The sequence below is a fragment of the Sapajus apella genome, unplaced genomic scaffold (genome assembly GCF_009761245.1).
Source record: "Sapajus apella isolate SASKATOON/1434 unplaced genomic scaffold, GSC_monkey_1.0 scaffold7, whole genome shotgun sequence".
NCBI classification, from domain to species: Eukaryota; Metazoa; Chordata; class Mammalia; order Primates; family Cebidae; genus Sapajus; species Sapajus apella.
In genome coordinates this window covers 6,070,575-6,085,380 of record NW_022436947.1, presented here as the reverse complement: position 1 = coordinate 6,085,380, position 14,806 = coordinate 6,070,575, and the positions used below count along the sequence as shown (strand labels likewise).

Below are 14,806 nucleotides of genomic sequence, written 5' to 3'. Positions count from 1 at the left end.
TTTTTTGGCTGCATACGATTCTTTTGAATAGACATAACAATTGATTTTCTTGGGTGGTTCTTTTGCTATTACAGTGATAACCTCAATCCTAATGTTATTAGACATACTGATTCTGGGTATAGCTATAAGATAAAGTCCTGAAAGTATAATTTACACCAAATATAGATAAGTACCCATTTCACTAGGTGTTTTTTTTCAGAGGGCTTCTTGAGCAGCTTCACTAATAATGCCATTTTTGAAGACATGGCAGGTTCAGCATCAGTAAACTGGAAGAATTATTTAAAGCATCTTTTTTTCAGACAGCGATGACCCCGATTCTGTATGTGTTAAGGTGATTCTGCTTCCTTGAAAACTTGAATCTCTCCTACATGGAAGTAAGCTTTATTCCTGTCAAGATTGTCCTTATATGTGAGACAGATTAGGATTAAATTATTGTTTGACTTTTCCCTAGCAGTGTGATCACAGGCAAGTGACTGTTCTTTTTTTTTTTTTTTGAACTTTTTTTTTTTGATACAGAGTCTCACTCTGTTGCCCAGGCTGGAGTGCAGTGGCACAGTCTCAGTTCACTGCAACCACTGCCTCCTGGGTTCAAGTGATTCTTGTGCCACAGCCCCCCAGGTAGCTTGGATTACAGGTGTTCACCACCACGCCTGGCTAATTTTTGTATTTTTAGTAGAACTGAGGTTTCACTATGTTGGCCAAGCTGGTCTTGAACTCCTGGCCTCAAGTGATCTGCTCACTTCAGCCTCCTAAAGTGCTGGGATTATAGGCATGAGCCACTGTGCCTGGCTTTTTTAAACTTTTATTTTAGATTCATTTAATAGGTAAATTGCGCGTCACAGGGGTTTGTAGCTTATTCTTTCAGAAACATTTGCATTATTTGTAGATGTGGATGTAAATACCTCATGGAGTTTTCATGAGAAATAATTGAGATAATGTATGTAATGTTGCACAGTGCTTTGCAGACTAATAAATAGTAGCTATTAGTACAAACGTGTTGCTTTTTGGCTAGTTCTGCAGTCACGTTTGAATCAGCTTATGAACCACACAAAACATTTGTCATTATTCTGTGATCACTGTTTTTGATACTGATGAAAATTTACAGTATCCACCTGGATAATACCATCTGGCTCACAAGGTGTGATCTTGAATTGTTAGCCGAATGAACTAGAGCCTCAAAGGATGAAGATTACCTTGTGGGTATTAAAAAGGAGCTTAGAAAGCTGTTTCCCAAGAGGGATTCCTTGTTACCAACTATGATAGCATTACTATGGCGTGTGTGGTTTCCCAGAGTGACTGCTTTGGGGTTGGAGGTCACTTAGCTGTTAGAAGGTTAGGTCCCTTTATATTATATCTTGTAAACAAGGCTTATTTGTACTTAGAGCTTCCCTTAGGGGTAACACTTAACCTTGCGGAGGGGATCATTTCTACCAGTGGGAGCCATCTAGCAGGTCAGTTCTTAAGTTCAGCTTCACCATGTAAATGGCTACACGGTACACACAGGCTGACTTAACATTCACCATTCAGATCCCCTCTCCTAGTTTTATGTTCTTGGCAGCAGCGAAAAGGACCTCAAGCTCTCAGGCAAGATGATCTTCCCTGAGATATATGTTGGACGAACCCAGAACCATCATAGATTTGAGGGTGTAGTTGAAAATCCCTACTGTGAATGGGGTTTGTGGTACTGAAAGTTACCCCTTCCCTGTGATTTTTGTAGGAACCCTTGCCACACAGATCAGTGGAGTGGTGGGAAGAAGCACCACAAGACATGCCTTTTTTTTTCTTTGAAAAATGTTTGAAAGCTCCTACTAATATGGTTAGGAAAACTTCCGCGACATTTGACCATAAAATGAGAGTTGCTCAAAATACTAGTGCAGATTACTCTGATGTGTGAAATACAAGACTTCAGGATCAGTGCTGAAGACTTCAGGAAACTTAATAAATACATTGAACTTGAAAAGTTTATCCCTAAACTGTAATCCTCCCAAACAAAACAAAAACAAAGCAAGAGGAAAAAACATTTTAAAAATTGTGAAACAGGCTGAATTTTATAAATTGAAGTTACCAAAATTACATCTTTAGACCTTTCTTCTGATTTGGTATTTTATGTTATTAAGCAGTTACCTGGTTCTGATTTAAAGGAGTAATTTTATTATTTCTCTTTTCTACTCATTTACTCAATGAGTTTGTGTGACTATAGAGAAAAGTAGGCTGTGTGGTTTTTCTGGTTGTCTATACATGTTGGCTCATAGAGCATATGTACACATGTGTAATGTTTTCATTTCCACTAAGCTGTTTGCTCCCTAGATACTATGCTAGTGTTTGTTTTTCTGCTGAGGTCTCCCATGTTTTTACTGCCTTTTCTGAGTTATTCCTCCTGAAGGAACATTATATACCGTACTGGAGCAAATGAGTCTTTTCTTAAACTTTCAGTCTTGGGTTTTGCATGTAGCATTTCTACTCCTTGTAGATGAATGAGTTCTTTTTCCTCTGTTGACTATGAGGGCCTTGCCTTGCTGAAAGGAATAGGGTGGTGAAGGGAAAATATTTAGAGATCTTGCCTGGTCTTAATAGGGAGCTTGTGACACTTAGATTTTCAAGTGTTCAGTTTATACCTTTCCCAAATCTGATTGCAGTGTATTCAGTCAAGTATTGAAGACCTAACGTATGGCATGTTTTGCAAGGCACAGCGAAAGAAAAATGAACTAAGAACAGTGAGACCTTGTGGAAATTCCCAGGGTGGAATGTTGCAAACCATGAGTCCTGGGCCTGCCTGAATCACAGCCTCGGTGGGAGGATCTTATGAAAGGTACAGTGCAGCTACATCATCTTACACAGTTGTACAGGACTGGGACCAAAAAAGGTGCCGCCACATAAACAGTACATGCAATGTGTTCAGTGTTCATTCAGTGAGGACAGCCCTACTGAGCTACCTGTGTACTCAGACGGTCTCGGTTTCCTTTTTTGAGTTTCTTGGTGAACTGAGAGTGATTCTAGTGTTTGGAGACTTTTTTCAAACACTGCAGTCCCCAAATATGAAGCCAGCTACCTCATTTGTTGTATAGCTGAACAGACAGATTTGTTCTGATGATGGAAGGAAAACTAGCTGTTTTTTATTTATTGAAAGTTGGTACATGAGTCTTCGGAATGTGTAAATGTTAATGTGAAGATTACAGACCATGTACTTTATGTCGATTTAATGGAATTTCAAAGGCAACTGACTAAGCAAATTTGATAGAGAATTGACAAGAATAAGATGCAACTGTACTTAGTGACTTTTGCTCACACTTTCATATACATAAAATATTAGAAGATAAAATCAAATTATAACATATTTGCAAGAGACAAATGACTATTAAGGAGGGCTAGACATTATCCAACAATGGAGTGATTTAGATGACAAGGAGTTATTAATCATATCTGCCATTTCCTGTCACTGGAGTGGGCAGCCTTGCCTGGCTTGAATCTCTAGGTCTGGGAAAGAACAGTGCTGTGCTTGAGAGCAGTTAGTAGACCAGACTGAGATAAACGCTCTTTCTAAATTGGCTAGTTGAATGCATTCACTACTCAGAGCACCTGGCAGCAGTTGCTGCTGGGAAGTTGGCACAGCTTTCCCTTCAGGAGTGAGTCAGGTTCTCACATAGTTGAATACTGGCCAGTAATTCCAAGTCCACTTAATTCTAAATCAACTTTTCTTTCTCTCTTAGACTCCCAGAATCTTACTGATTATCTACACCTTTGTCCTAATGTCTGCCTTGGGGGCAAAGGATCTGAGTTCTGTAATGGGAACTAAATGTGATGTTTGGCTGCTGTGATAACAGGAGTAACACCCTGACTCTTTTGCTCCAAAAGAAACTTTACAACTCACGGATGCTTGATCAACTAAGGGAGTGATTTTATAGATAAATTATTGTGGGAAAACTGCCTGTGCTGTCAATAGTAACTTAAAATCACTTAAAACAGTGCAGTAATTGTAGAGGACTCCCTTTCCCATAAAACGTATTTAATAAGCAACTGATGGTAGAAATAAAAAATACATAATGCCAACAAACTAGAGGGATTAAGAGGTATAGCCAGACATGTAGCAAGGTATCTATCATGGAGAAATGGCATGGTCTTCAGGAAGAGAAAGAAGCCTTGATTTCCAGACAGATTTTTCTCATGGGACACATTTATTGAGCACTTACAGCTTACTATATTGTAGAAGTTGCTGGGGGATTTCAAGAGACATAGACATCTCTTTTCCCTCAAGGAGCTCATGTAGGGACTTGTAGGAAGTGACAGATGTGTTTGGACCTTTGGCTACTACGTGGTACTTTGTTTTCTCAGGAGCAAACTACTTATTAAATCCAGAAGCAGCTGGGCTCGGTGCCTTACACACTTGGGAGGCCGAGGCAGGCAGATCACGAGATCAGGAGTCTGAGACCGGCCTGGCCAACATGATGAAACCCCGTCTCTACTAAAGATACAAAAAATTAGCTGGGCATGGTGGCGTGTGCCTGTAATTCCAGCTACTCAGGTGGCTGAGGCAAGGGAATCACTCAAACCCAGGAGGCGGAGGTTGCAGTGAGCCGAGATCATGCCATTGCACTCCAGCCTGGGTGACAGGGCAAGACTTCGTGTCAAAAAAACAAAAACATAAATCCAGAAGTAAGCCAGTCTAATATAATAATAGTGCTGTGGTCTTAATTATAGTTTTGGTCTCTTTTATGAGACAGGAATTTTCCCTCCATCCCAAAACTTAACCAAGGCAGTGGTATTTGCAGTTAGTGACAGGTGGAGAGAGAGATGCTAATCTCAATGTATCTTCTTTCTTGACTTCCCTTTCCTTTGACAAATAGAACAACACCGGCCTCTTTCTGAAAGGGAACACTATATATATCTTTATGGGAATATGGTGCCAAGGTAAAGGGGAGCCATTGAAGACAGATGCTTAAAAGGGAATCAAAGTGGTGATGAAACAGTACTGATTGCCATGAAGAAGACCTACTAAGAATGCCTTCTTGTGGAGAGAACGGAGAGAATGGAGAGAACTTAGAAGCATTTAAGACAAAGGAGCTGACAGCTGGGCGCAGTAGCGCACACCTGTAATCCCAGTACTTAGGGAGGCCGAGGTGGGTGGATCACTTGAGGTCAGGAGTTTGCGACCAGCCTGGCCAACATGGTGAAACCTCGTCTCTACTAAAAATACAAAAAGCTAGCCAGGCATGGTGGCAGGTGCCTGTAATCCCAGCTACTCAGGAGGCTGAGACAGGAGAATTGCTTGAACCTGGGAGGTGGAGGTTGCAGTGAGCCGAGATGGTGCCACTGAACTCCAGCCTGGTCAACAGAGCGAGAATCTGTCTCAAAAAAAAGAGAAAGGAGCTGACATTAGGTTTCAAGTTCTGGGTGAGGTTTTCCCCCTAAAGAGATGCCACTGGTTTCACTCTGCCTTGGTAGGATGACTTGGGTATCTTTCCACTCCTAAGAAGGCATTAAGAATAACATAAAACCTAGTAGGTTTGCAAGGCTTAACCTCTGAAGGGCAACTACGACAGGCTTTCTTTTCCTGTCTTATAACGAATTGATTACAAAGACTAGATACAACTTTAGGTTTTCTTTGTCTTCTTTTTTTTTAACTTAATTTTTATTTTTTTTCTGTGAGCCTATGGCTTATATTGAAACTTTAGGTTTTCTTGAGCTGTGGTGCTGAGGGCGGGAAGACACTAACAGCTAAGCCTGTATTGTGGTTGATGGAGGATTCCTGCAGTTCACTTGAGGTGATGGAATCGTCTGGTGGAGGGATGCCCTCCCGCGTGGGTCTGGGGTTGTGTGCTTCTGGTGGTTCTGGTGGTTTTCTTTGCCTGTGGTCCAGATTCTGCTGGGTACTGGCGGCTTCTATGGTTGGGCCAGTTTGTGCACTTGCGTTAGGCTTGATCAGTGATGTTACTGACCCTCGCCCATGCTGGGTAACTGTCCAGGTGGAAGAGGCTAACTCCCCAGGTGTTGATGGCCACCATTACTATCACCAGTCCAATGACGTTGACTCCCAGGCCAGCTTTCACCTACAGGACACAAACCAGCACACCCTCATCACTCTGACCAGCAGCAGCACAGATACCCAAGTCCCCCTTCTGAGCCCACAGCCTCTGCCTTATGGCCTAGATTGCTTCCCAGTCGCTGCCTGGCGTGCTCTAGCATTGCCTTGTAGGGTGCACAGAACCGTGGAAGGACTGGAAAGGGACTGGGGCTGGGAAGGGACAATTAGAGTCGTCTTTATGCTTATAGCACTCTCACTAGGCTTCAAGTGGAAGCCTAGAGGTACGTTAGTTACTTGGAACACCCACCTGTGGAACGTGAAGAGGTATTTCTGCAGCTCACTGATAGGGCAGTGTGTTAAACAAAACTAACGAGATCTCTTTAAAGCAGGAACTTCTCAGAGCCTTCATGCACTAATCCAGGGAACTTGTAGGAGGGGCTATATTACATGAAGGCTTTGCCACTGTTACCTTTTTTTTATTCTTCTTAAGGTTATACCTGAACACTGCTACCTTTTTAAAGGAACAGCTCATGGAAATAGTGTACCTTGAGTTCACCTGGGGAAGCAGTTCAGCTGCCTCTGCTCAGCTCTTCCTCAGGAAGGGGACACAGGCGTGCTAGCTGGAGTGGGGGCCTTTGCTTCTTTCCTCTGAGGGAATTGCACCTCAGTGACTGACTTTTCACTTCTGCCATGACATTGACACTCACAGGCTGAAGTGGGGGATGTGAGGGATGACGGGCTGGCAGAGCCAGATGGAAAAATGTGTACTGTAAGGATAGCTGGCATACAGCATGTAGCCACAACAAGTCACTAACTGGCATTAAGTTGGGAAAATTGCAAGGGGAAAATGAATGCTGGGAAATTGTTTCAAGCAAATGGCTAGACGTGTCCTCTCTCTCCTGCCTCTGGCTGGGGCATTGTACTGAATAATCCTGGCCTCCAGGGCCTTTTGGCATGAAGAATAGCCCATGTTTCCCCACAGGTGAGAGAGGGCAGGTTCTAGCAGAGCTAAATTAGGGAGTGTTAGAGTTGAAAGGGACCCCTTGGAGCATCTGGCTGGAACCTCATCATTTAGCAGAGGAGGAAATTGAAATCAAGGTAGTACTCAAGCTGGGAATAGAACCCAAGACTGGTTCACTTCTTGTGACCTGGCACCTTTGAAAATTACTGTCTCTGATCATTTGATTCCAGTGTAGAAAGCTAGGGGTCAGTGGTGGGGGCACACAGCTGAGGAAGTGGGAGACAGGAGAGAGCTGGGGTAGAACTCAGTGTGAGCAGACTGAGGGCTACGCAGTAAGATGGGAGGGGAGCCGGATGGCTGGGACACCCCCTTCTGGAAATTATCACGGATGACTTAGATGAGCAGTTTGAACAGTCAAAAGGACCTGAATAGGCTGGGTGTGGTGGCTCACACCTGTAATCCCAGAGCTTTGGGAGGCCGAGGCAGGCAGATCACTTGAAGCCAGGAGTTCAAGACCAGCCTGGCCAACATGGTGAAACCGTCTCTACTAAAAATACAAAAATTAGCTGGGCATGGTGGTGCGCACCTGTAGTCTAAGTTACTCTGGAGGCTGAGGTATGAGAATCATGAGAATCACTTGAACCTGGGAGGCAGAGGTTTCAGTGAGCTAAGATTGCGCCTGTACTGCAGCCTGGGTGAGAGTGAGATTTGCTTCTTAACAGGGCTTTAGAGAACACGTTTAGCTCCCATGAAAAAAAATTGTCAGACTATCAGTAATTTTTATCAGTATTTTCCATCCTTTCCCCAACCCCCTCAGCTCTAGATATTAAGTATAGCAGCGGGTGTATAGGTTGAAGAGCAGAAGGTCGATAGGACCAACACTAGTCAGCAGCAAAATCTCTGAAAGCCATCTTTTGTGATCCCTGCTGAAAATGAAAATGAATGGTGGATGCTTCATTTTCCATTGTTGCTTCATGGGTTTCTTGTCTGCGGGGTGAGTTGAGCAGAAGAATCCTGTTTTCTCAAAGTACCTTTCACCCTAGGTTCATACACTTTCTCATTCTCATCTTCTGTGAATAAACTAGTAGCTTTCTGAATAAATGTCTCCACTGGCCTAATGAAGAAAATAAAGGCAAAACTGGTTTGCGCAGGCTCGTGCCTTCTGGAACTGGGCCACAGCCTGTGTCTATTCCAGCTTTCTCTACTTAGGTACCCACTTCCTTCCAGGTAGGGGTTGGGGAGAGCACATTCTTGCTATTCTTGGTGCTTATGGACCAACCAAAAACCTTTTCATAGGTGCCATTCTTGGTACCACACTGGGTTTGGTGTTGACAGGCCGGGGACATTGCTACAAAATAAACTTTGGAAGAAGGCTGCGGAGTCGGTCATCCCTGTCCTCATGGCAGCTGGGCCTGGCAGGGAGAGGACACCCCAACTCACCATATCTTTGATCTGGCAGTGCCCATAGCTGAAGACGATGGCATTAGGGGGATTGCCCACAGGCAGCATCACTGCAAAGGAGATGCACATGGTGACTGGGATCAGAGTGTAGAGGGGATTAATGTGCAGCGTTTCAGACTGGAAGAGAGAATTCACAGAAACATTAATGAGATTAGGCTTGCATTTCCTGTGCTTAACATCTCGAGCTTGCCTTAATGATGGCTTGGTGCTGGCCAACCTTAGCAGGACACTGTGGAGGGGTGGTTAGGTCCCTGCCCTCTGGGGCATGCAGTGCCCTTGGGAACCTGAATAGGCTGATGCTGCTCACTTGCTCCACATGGAAATATGGCTTTGAGTTACTTCTAGAAGGGATGTTTGATTTTTTGGTGTTATTCTAAGGAAGTGGTTCCTAAACTTTGTTCTTTAGCTGAGATTTCCTTTCCTCAAACCCAAATCTCATGAATAAGTTGCTTTGATTAAAGTGGGTCCCTCAGTCTTAGGATATGGAACTAAGGGTTTTTTTTCCCCCCTAGGGAAGATAATTGCTTTATATGGGATTTGAATCCATGGTCCTGATCTCAATGTTGCCAAGTTTTTTTGTTTTTTGTTTTTTTGCTGAGACGTAGTTTCACTCTTGTTGCCAGGCTGCAGTGCAATGGCACAATCTTGGCTCACTGCAACTTCTGCCTCCTGGGTTCAAGTGATTCCCCTGCCTCAGCCTCCCAAAATGGCTGGGATTACAGGCATGTGCAACCACGCCCAACTAATTTTTGTATTTTTAGTAGAGATGGGGTTTTGCTCTGTTGGCCAGGCTGGTCTCAAACTTCTGACCTTATGATCTACCTGCCTTGGCCTCCCCAAAGTGCTGGGATTATAGGCGTGTAGCTACCATGCCCAGCCAACGTTGTCCAAGCTCTAACTGTACTCTTGCTCACCCAAGCAACATGACAGAAGGGAGAAGTTGGGGTCATCTGAGCAATAAGCAAAGAGAGTGGGGCTGGGGTTAGAAACAGCAGTAGAAGACTATGTTGCTGGGGTGGGGAGGGGCCTTCATTTCCTGGATTCTGCCTCCCAGAATGGGACAAATGCAGCATTGGGTCAGATGCATCACCTTTCAGGCTGCTTGGCCAGGATATAGATCTGGCCATTGCTCCCCTCCCCTATTCTTCACAACAAATTGGGAGGCTGTGGACCGAAGCTGACCTTCCTGCCAGTCCTCAGAAGTCCCCAGAGGACAGTGAAACTCAGTGGAGGTGGTGGTGATCGTCTGAGTTGTGATCTCAGTCTTTGCAGCTGTGCGTGTTTTACCTCCATTTTCTGTGGTACCTTTTTGGCCCTACTTAGGTTTTATCTCAGCAGAGAAAAGTTGGTAACAACTGGGAATTGAAATGATAGGGTTTGAAGATTATTTTGTACATTCTTTGGTTTTCACTAAGGGCTGCCCCTAAACTAATCCTACTCTTTTGGAAAAGGGTTTCTAGAACTCTTGCTATGATTTATTAATGTATCTTTTAATTTACTAGTTGCTCTTTGAAAAACTTCATTTTTCAAAATAGGAATTGAACAAAATAGGAATTCAGTGAAGGCTGTGAGCAGGGACCAGAGGAGGATACAGCCGCGGCAGCTGCCCTGAGCCAGGCTTGCCACTCCAGGCCCCTGGGACAGCCTGTCTGGATATCCGGAGCCCTGCACTACTTACCAGGCTGCACAGGATGGGCAGGAAGATGGTGATGGTTGCTGGGTTGCTCACAAACTCGGTGACAATGGACACAAGGATGCATGCCAGCAGGGTGACAGCCCACGGTGGGAGGCTGCTCAGGGACAGCATCTGGTTCCCAATCCACGTAGAAAGGCCAGAGCTCTGTAGGAAGAGGTGTTACAGTAAGAAGAAGGGAGAGCAAGCACATCCCAGGTAGAATTCTTAGACTTCGGAAGGTCAGGGATGTTGGAAGGCTGGACCACCAGGGATCCTCTGATCTTTAGTCTGACTGGAGCCAGAGATGTTCCTGATGTTTATGATTCGATCATTTTTGTAGCTCAGAAAATTGTTTTTTTAATGATTGCACAACATTCGGTCTTTGTGTTTTGTCATGCGGCGTGGAGAGCCACCCACCGTAATTGCCATGATCCTTCTTAGGACTTTGCTGTGACAGCTTGTCAGAGACTGGAGATCTTTGCTTCTCAACTTTAGCCCCTCAATTTCAATCTCATTACCCTTTCTCTACCTCTGACATCCTTACCCTGTGCATTGATTTGACAATGCCCTTCAGAGAGTGCCAAGTATGGCCTTTTATTCTGCTTTTGAAATCAGTTTATTTTGTTACCTAAAAAAGGGAAAAATGAATCAACATCTGTGGATCGAAGCCTTTCCTGTGTTTTTAGGGAGATGAACAGGCAGGGCTGAGGACTGGAGGTTTTACATGAGTAATAAAGTAGAGAGGGATAAAAGTCTATTTCCACTTATTGGAGAAGGTACCTCCCAAGAGCCATTGAGGCTGGTCATTCAGCCCCAACCTGTTTTAAGTTCAAATCCCATCATGGCTGACATTAGTTCTACTATCTGCCAGGATTTCTTTTTTTCTTTTTCAGATGAGGGTCTTGCTCTATTGTCCAGGGTCCAGGCTGACTGCAGTGGCAAGATCACGGCTCACTGCCATCTCAGCCTCCCAGGTTCAAGCAATCCTTCCACCTCAGCCTTTCAAGTAGCTGGGACCACAGGCACATGCCACCACACCCTGCTGTTTTTATTTGTAAAGACACGGTCTTGGCATGTTGTCCAGGCTGATCTCAAACTCCTGGGCTCAACTGATTCTCCCACCTTGGCCTCCCAAAGGGCTGGGATTACAGGCATGAGCCACTGCACTTGGCCTGCCAGTGCTTTTTGAAGACACAGATACGAAGGCATGTTGACCATCCTGATTATTTTTCACTAGGAACAGTTACACACATCCACTTAAATAAATGAGCATTCCAGCCGGGCCTGGTGGCTCATGCCTGTAATCCCAGCACTTTGGGAGGCCGAGGTGGGTGGATTACTTGAGTTCAGGAGTTCAAGACCAGCTTGGCCAATATAGTGAAACCCAGTCTCTACTAAAAATATAAAAATTAGCCAGGTGTGATGGAACACGCCTATAATCCCAGCTACTCAAGAGACTGAGGCAGGAGAATCACTTGAACCCGGGAGGCAGAGGTTGCAGTGAGCCAAGATTGTGCCATTGTACTCCAGCCTGGGTGACAGAGTGAGACTGTCTCAAAAAAATAAAAAAAATGAATATTCCCACTTGGAATGATTAATTTGGTTGGAAGATGTTCACCTGCCAATAGGGAGGGCTTTCTCCCTCTCCTAAAAAATGAAGGGTACCATTGAGTTTTGTATTAATAAGTCCAGATTGCCATATGCATCCTGCCTCCCTTCCTCTCTCTCTGCTATGGTGACAGGCTCTGCCTTTCCCCATGGTACCCTAGAAACTGCGAATGCAATGAAGATACGGAGAGCAGGGGCAGAAACCAAGACAAGACATTTATGATTCCTCAAGCTCTCAGGCCTGCTATGCATGTTTTACTATGAAAGACCGGCTTCCCTACATTGTCAGCATGCTACCTTTCCTCATCTTTTCCAAACGCATCAAAAGCTCATTTCATCTCTACAGTACCCTGGCCACCTCCTGGCGAGCTCATAGACAACTGAGGACCAAAGGCCTTCAGAATTCTCTCTGTTGTAGCCACTTCACCTTGTAGAACTTTGCTTCCTTTTTTTCTCTCAACTGACTGAGAGCTTACAAACCCAATATGTGCAGACTGTATCAATTAATGCTTGTTTCAGAGCCTCGAGGCCTCCAGGAACTCTTTAATTGTTCCCTGTAGTAACGCATTAAACCTTGCTCATTGGACAGCGGCAGGGGAGGAAGAACAGTTAGTTGAGTGAAAATGGTACATTTTATAAAGAAATAGAGATTTGCTTAACATGCTATCCAGATAGTACTGGTAAGTAAAGTGAAGTAATTTTTTTTTCTTTTAGACAGTTGCACTCTGTCACCCAGAGTTTGGTTGGAGTGCAGCGGCACCATCTCAGCCCACGGCAACCTCTACCTCCTGCGTTCAAACGATTCTCATGCCTCAGCCTCCCCAGTACCTGGGATTACAGGCATGCACCACCATCCCCAACTAAATTTTTTTTTTTTTTAAGATGGAGTCTCACTCTGTCGCCCAGGCTGGAGTGCAGTGGCATGATCTTGGCTCGCCATGACCTCTGCCTCCCACGTTCAAGCAATTCTCCTGCCTTAACCTCCTGAGTAGTTGGGATTACAGGTGTGTGCCACCATGCCCAGCTAAGTTTTGTATTTTTAGTAAAGGTGATGTTTCATCACATTGGCCAGGCTAGTTTCAAACTCCTGACCTCAGGTGATCCACCGCCTCAGCCTCCCAAGGTGCTGGGATTATAGGCGTGAGCCACCGTGCCCAGCCCCCAGCTAAATTTTTTGTATTTTTAGTAGAGATGGTGTTTCACCATGTTGGCCAGGCTGGCCTCGAACTCCTGGCCTCACGTGATCCTCCCATCTCAGCCTCCTAAAGTGCTGGGATTATAAGTATGAGCCACCACACCCAGCCTAGTAAAGTGAAATAATTTAATGGTAGTTACTTTTCCAGCAGAACTATTTTATACTCTAATTCGAAATAAATTAGATTGCAAAGTTAGAAAAAAAACACAACCAGAGGAAGTCTTTATTTTTTAAACTCTTGGTGTGAAAACATTTTACATTGGATTTTCTTCACTAATGTCAAGTTTGAAATTATTTCAAACTCAGTAGGAATCACATATATGCTACCTCAATTATTATTAAAATTAGTAGTCAGTAGGCTTTACAGAAATAACTGTACTATCTCTATGCACAATTTTTTTTTGTGTGTGTGTGGCAGGGGATAGGGTCTTCCTCTGTCACCCAGGCTGGAGTGCAGTGGTGGGATCTTGGCTCACTGCAGCCTTGAACTCCTCTCACCTGAGCCTCCTGAGTAGCTGGGACTACAGGTGTGCACCACTGTACTGAGCTAAATTTTGTTTTTGTAGAGAGAGGGTCTTACTATGTTGCCCAGGCTAATCTCAAACTCCTGGACTGAAGCAATCCTCCAGCCCTGGCCTCCCAAAGTGCTGGGATTACAGGCATGAGCCACTGTGCCCAGCCCAATTTTGGTTTAAAAAAATAAAATCTTGCCAGAGGCCAAAACTAACAACTGAAATTCAAGAGAGATAAATATAAATATGCTGAACTTGGAATTAGAAATATTGATAGCATATATTTAGGATGGGTTGAAGGCCTAGTAATGACTAACAATGAAAAGAATGAAAGGTTCTAATTGACTGCAGTTTTAATATAAATGTTGACATGAGTGCCAAGGATGCTTTATAAACGCTTCCATAAAAATGCAGGGTGGTGCTTGAATCAGAGGTGGGAGATGGGGCTTAGGTAATGTAACTACTCCACTTGGCAGTAGACTGACCACCCTGTGGACCATGTTTGAATAAGGCCAGGTGTAATGAGTCCTGAGGAGAGAGACCAGATGGTATGGGTCACTACTTCTTGATTTTTTTATGTTAATAATTATTAGCTAGGAGAGGGTCCCAGAGAACAGAGCTAGAGCTAACAGTAGACAGACCACATGCAGAAGACTTGAGCTGAAAATGAGGAACAGCTATTCTTTGTTGCCTGAATAGGGAGTACTTTGTCACTGGAAGTGTCCAAGCCAAGGTACCATGGGGGCAAATCTCACCGTGGGTAAGAGATAGGACTCATTATTTTCTAAGGTTCTCCATAGTCTAGTATTTTGTGACCTTATTAGTAATAATGCAGATAGTATTTTTGGCCATCAAAAGTGAACCAAGCTGGGCGTGGTGGCTCGTGCCTGTAATCCCAGCACTTTGGGAAGCCACGGTGGGCAGATCACTTGAGGCCAGGAGTTCAAGATCAGCCTGGCCAACATGGTAAAATGCCATCTCTACTAAAAATACAAAAATTAAGTTGGGTGTGGTGGCACGTGCCTGTGATCCCAGCTACTCAGGAGTCTGTGGTACAAGAATTGCGTGAACCTGGTTGCAGAGGTTGCAGTGAGCCTTGATGACACCACTGCACTCCAGCCTAGGCGACAGAGTGAGACTCTGTCTCAAAAAAAAAAAAAAGACCCAAGTTTGGCATGGGTTAATGCTTATAGACAAGGTGGAGAAAGAAATAGTCTGAACCTTAACCTAATTCATTCTTAGGACTGTTTTCTATTTCAGGGAGGGCTAACACTTTAGGAAATTCAACCATTGCCCCACATCCCACCTTACTTAAAAGATCCCATCCCTAGGCCAGGTGTGGTGGTTCGTGCCTGTAATCCCAGCACTTTGGGAG

General features: G+C 44.3%; 1 protein-coding gene and 1 long non-coding RNA gene across 4 annotated transcripts in view; one reads left to right on the top strand and one right to left on the bottom strand.

Annotated features, from left to right (window-relative positions):
- Window positions 1-695: 695 nt before the first annotated feature.
- Window positions 696-14,806, top strand: part of LOC116550125 — a 29,625-nt gene continuing 15,514 nt past the window's right edge. The window contains exon 1 of the long non-coding RNA XR_004268238.1: window positions 696-2,809. This is a non-coding gene — a long non-coding RNA (uncharacterized LOC116550125). The remainder of the gene's footprint in view (window positions 2,810-14,806) is intronic.
- SLC13A4 (solute carrier family 13 member 4) overlaps window positions 5,588-14,806 on the bottom strand; it is a 46,479-nt gene continuing 37,260 nt past the window's right edge. For 2 of the 3 annotated variants that reach the window (XM_032275905.1, XM_032275906.1), the window contains exons 14-16: window positions 10,120-10,281; window positions 8,421-8,558; window positions 5,588-6,044 (exon numbers count right to left, since the gene is read on the bottom strand). In XM_032275905.1, coding sequence (XP_032131796.1) covers window positions 5,907-6,044; window positions 8,421-8,558; window positions 10,120-10,281 — 438 coding nt within the window. In that variant the 3' untranslated portion in view covers window positions 5,588-5,906. The remainder of the gene's footprint in view (window positions 6,045-8,420; window positions 8,559-10,119; window positions 10,282-14,806) is intronic. The other variant, XM_032275907.1, reaches the window with a different exon arrangement.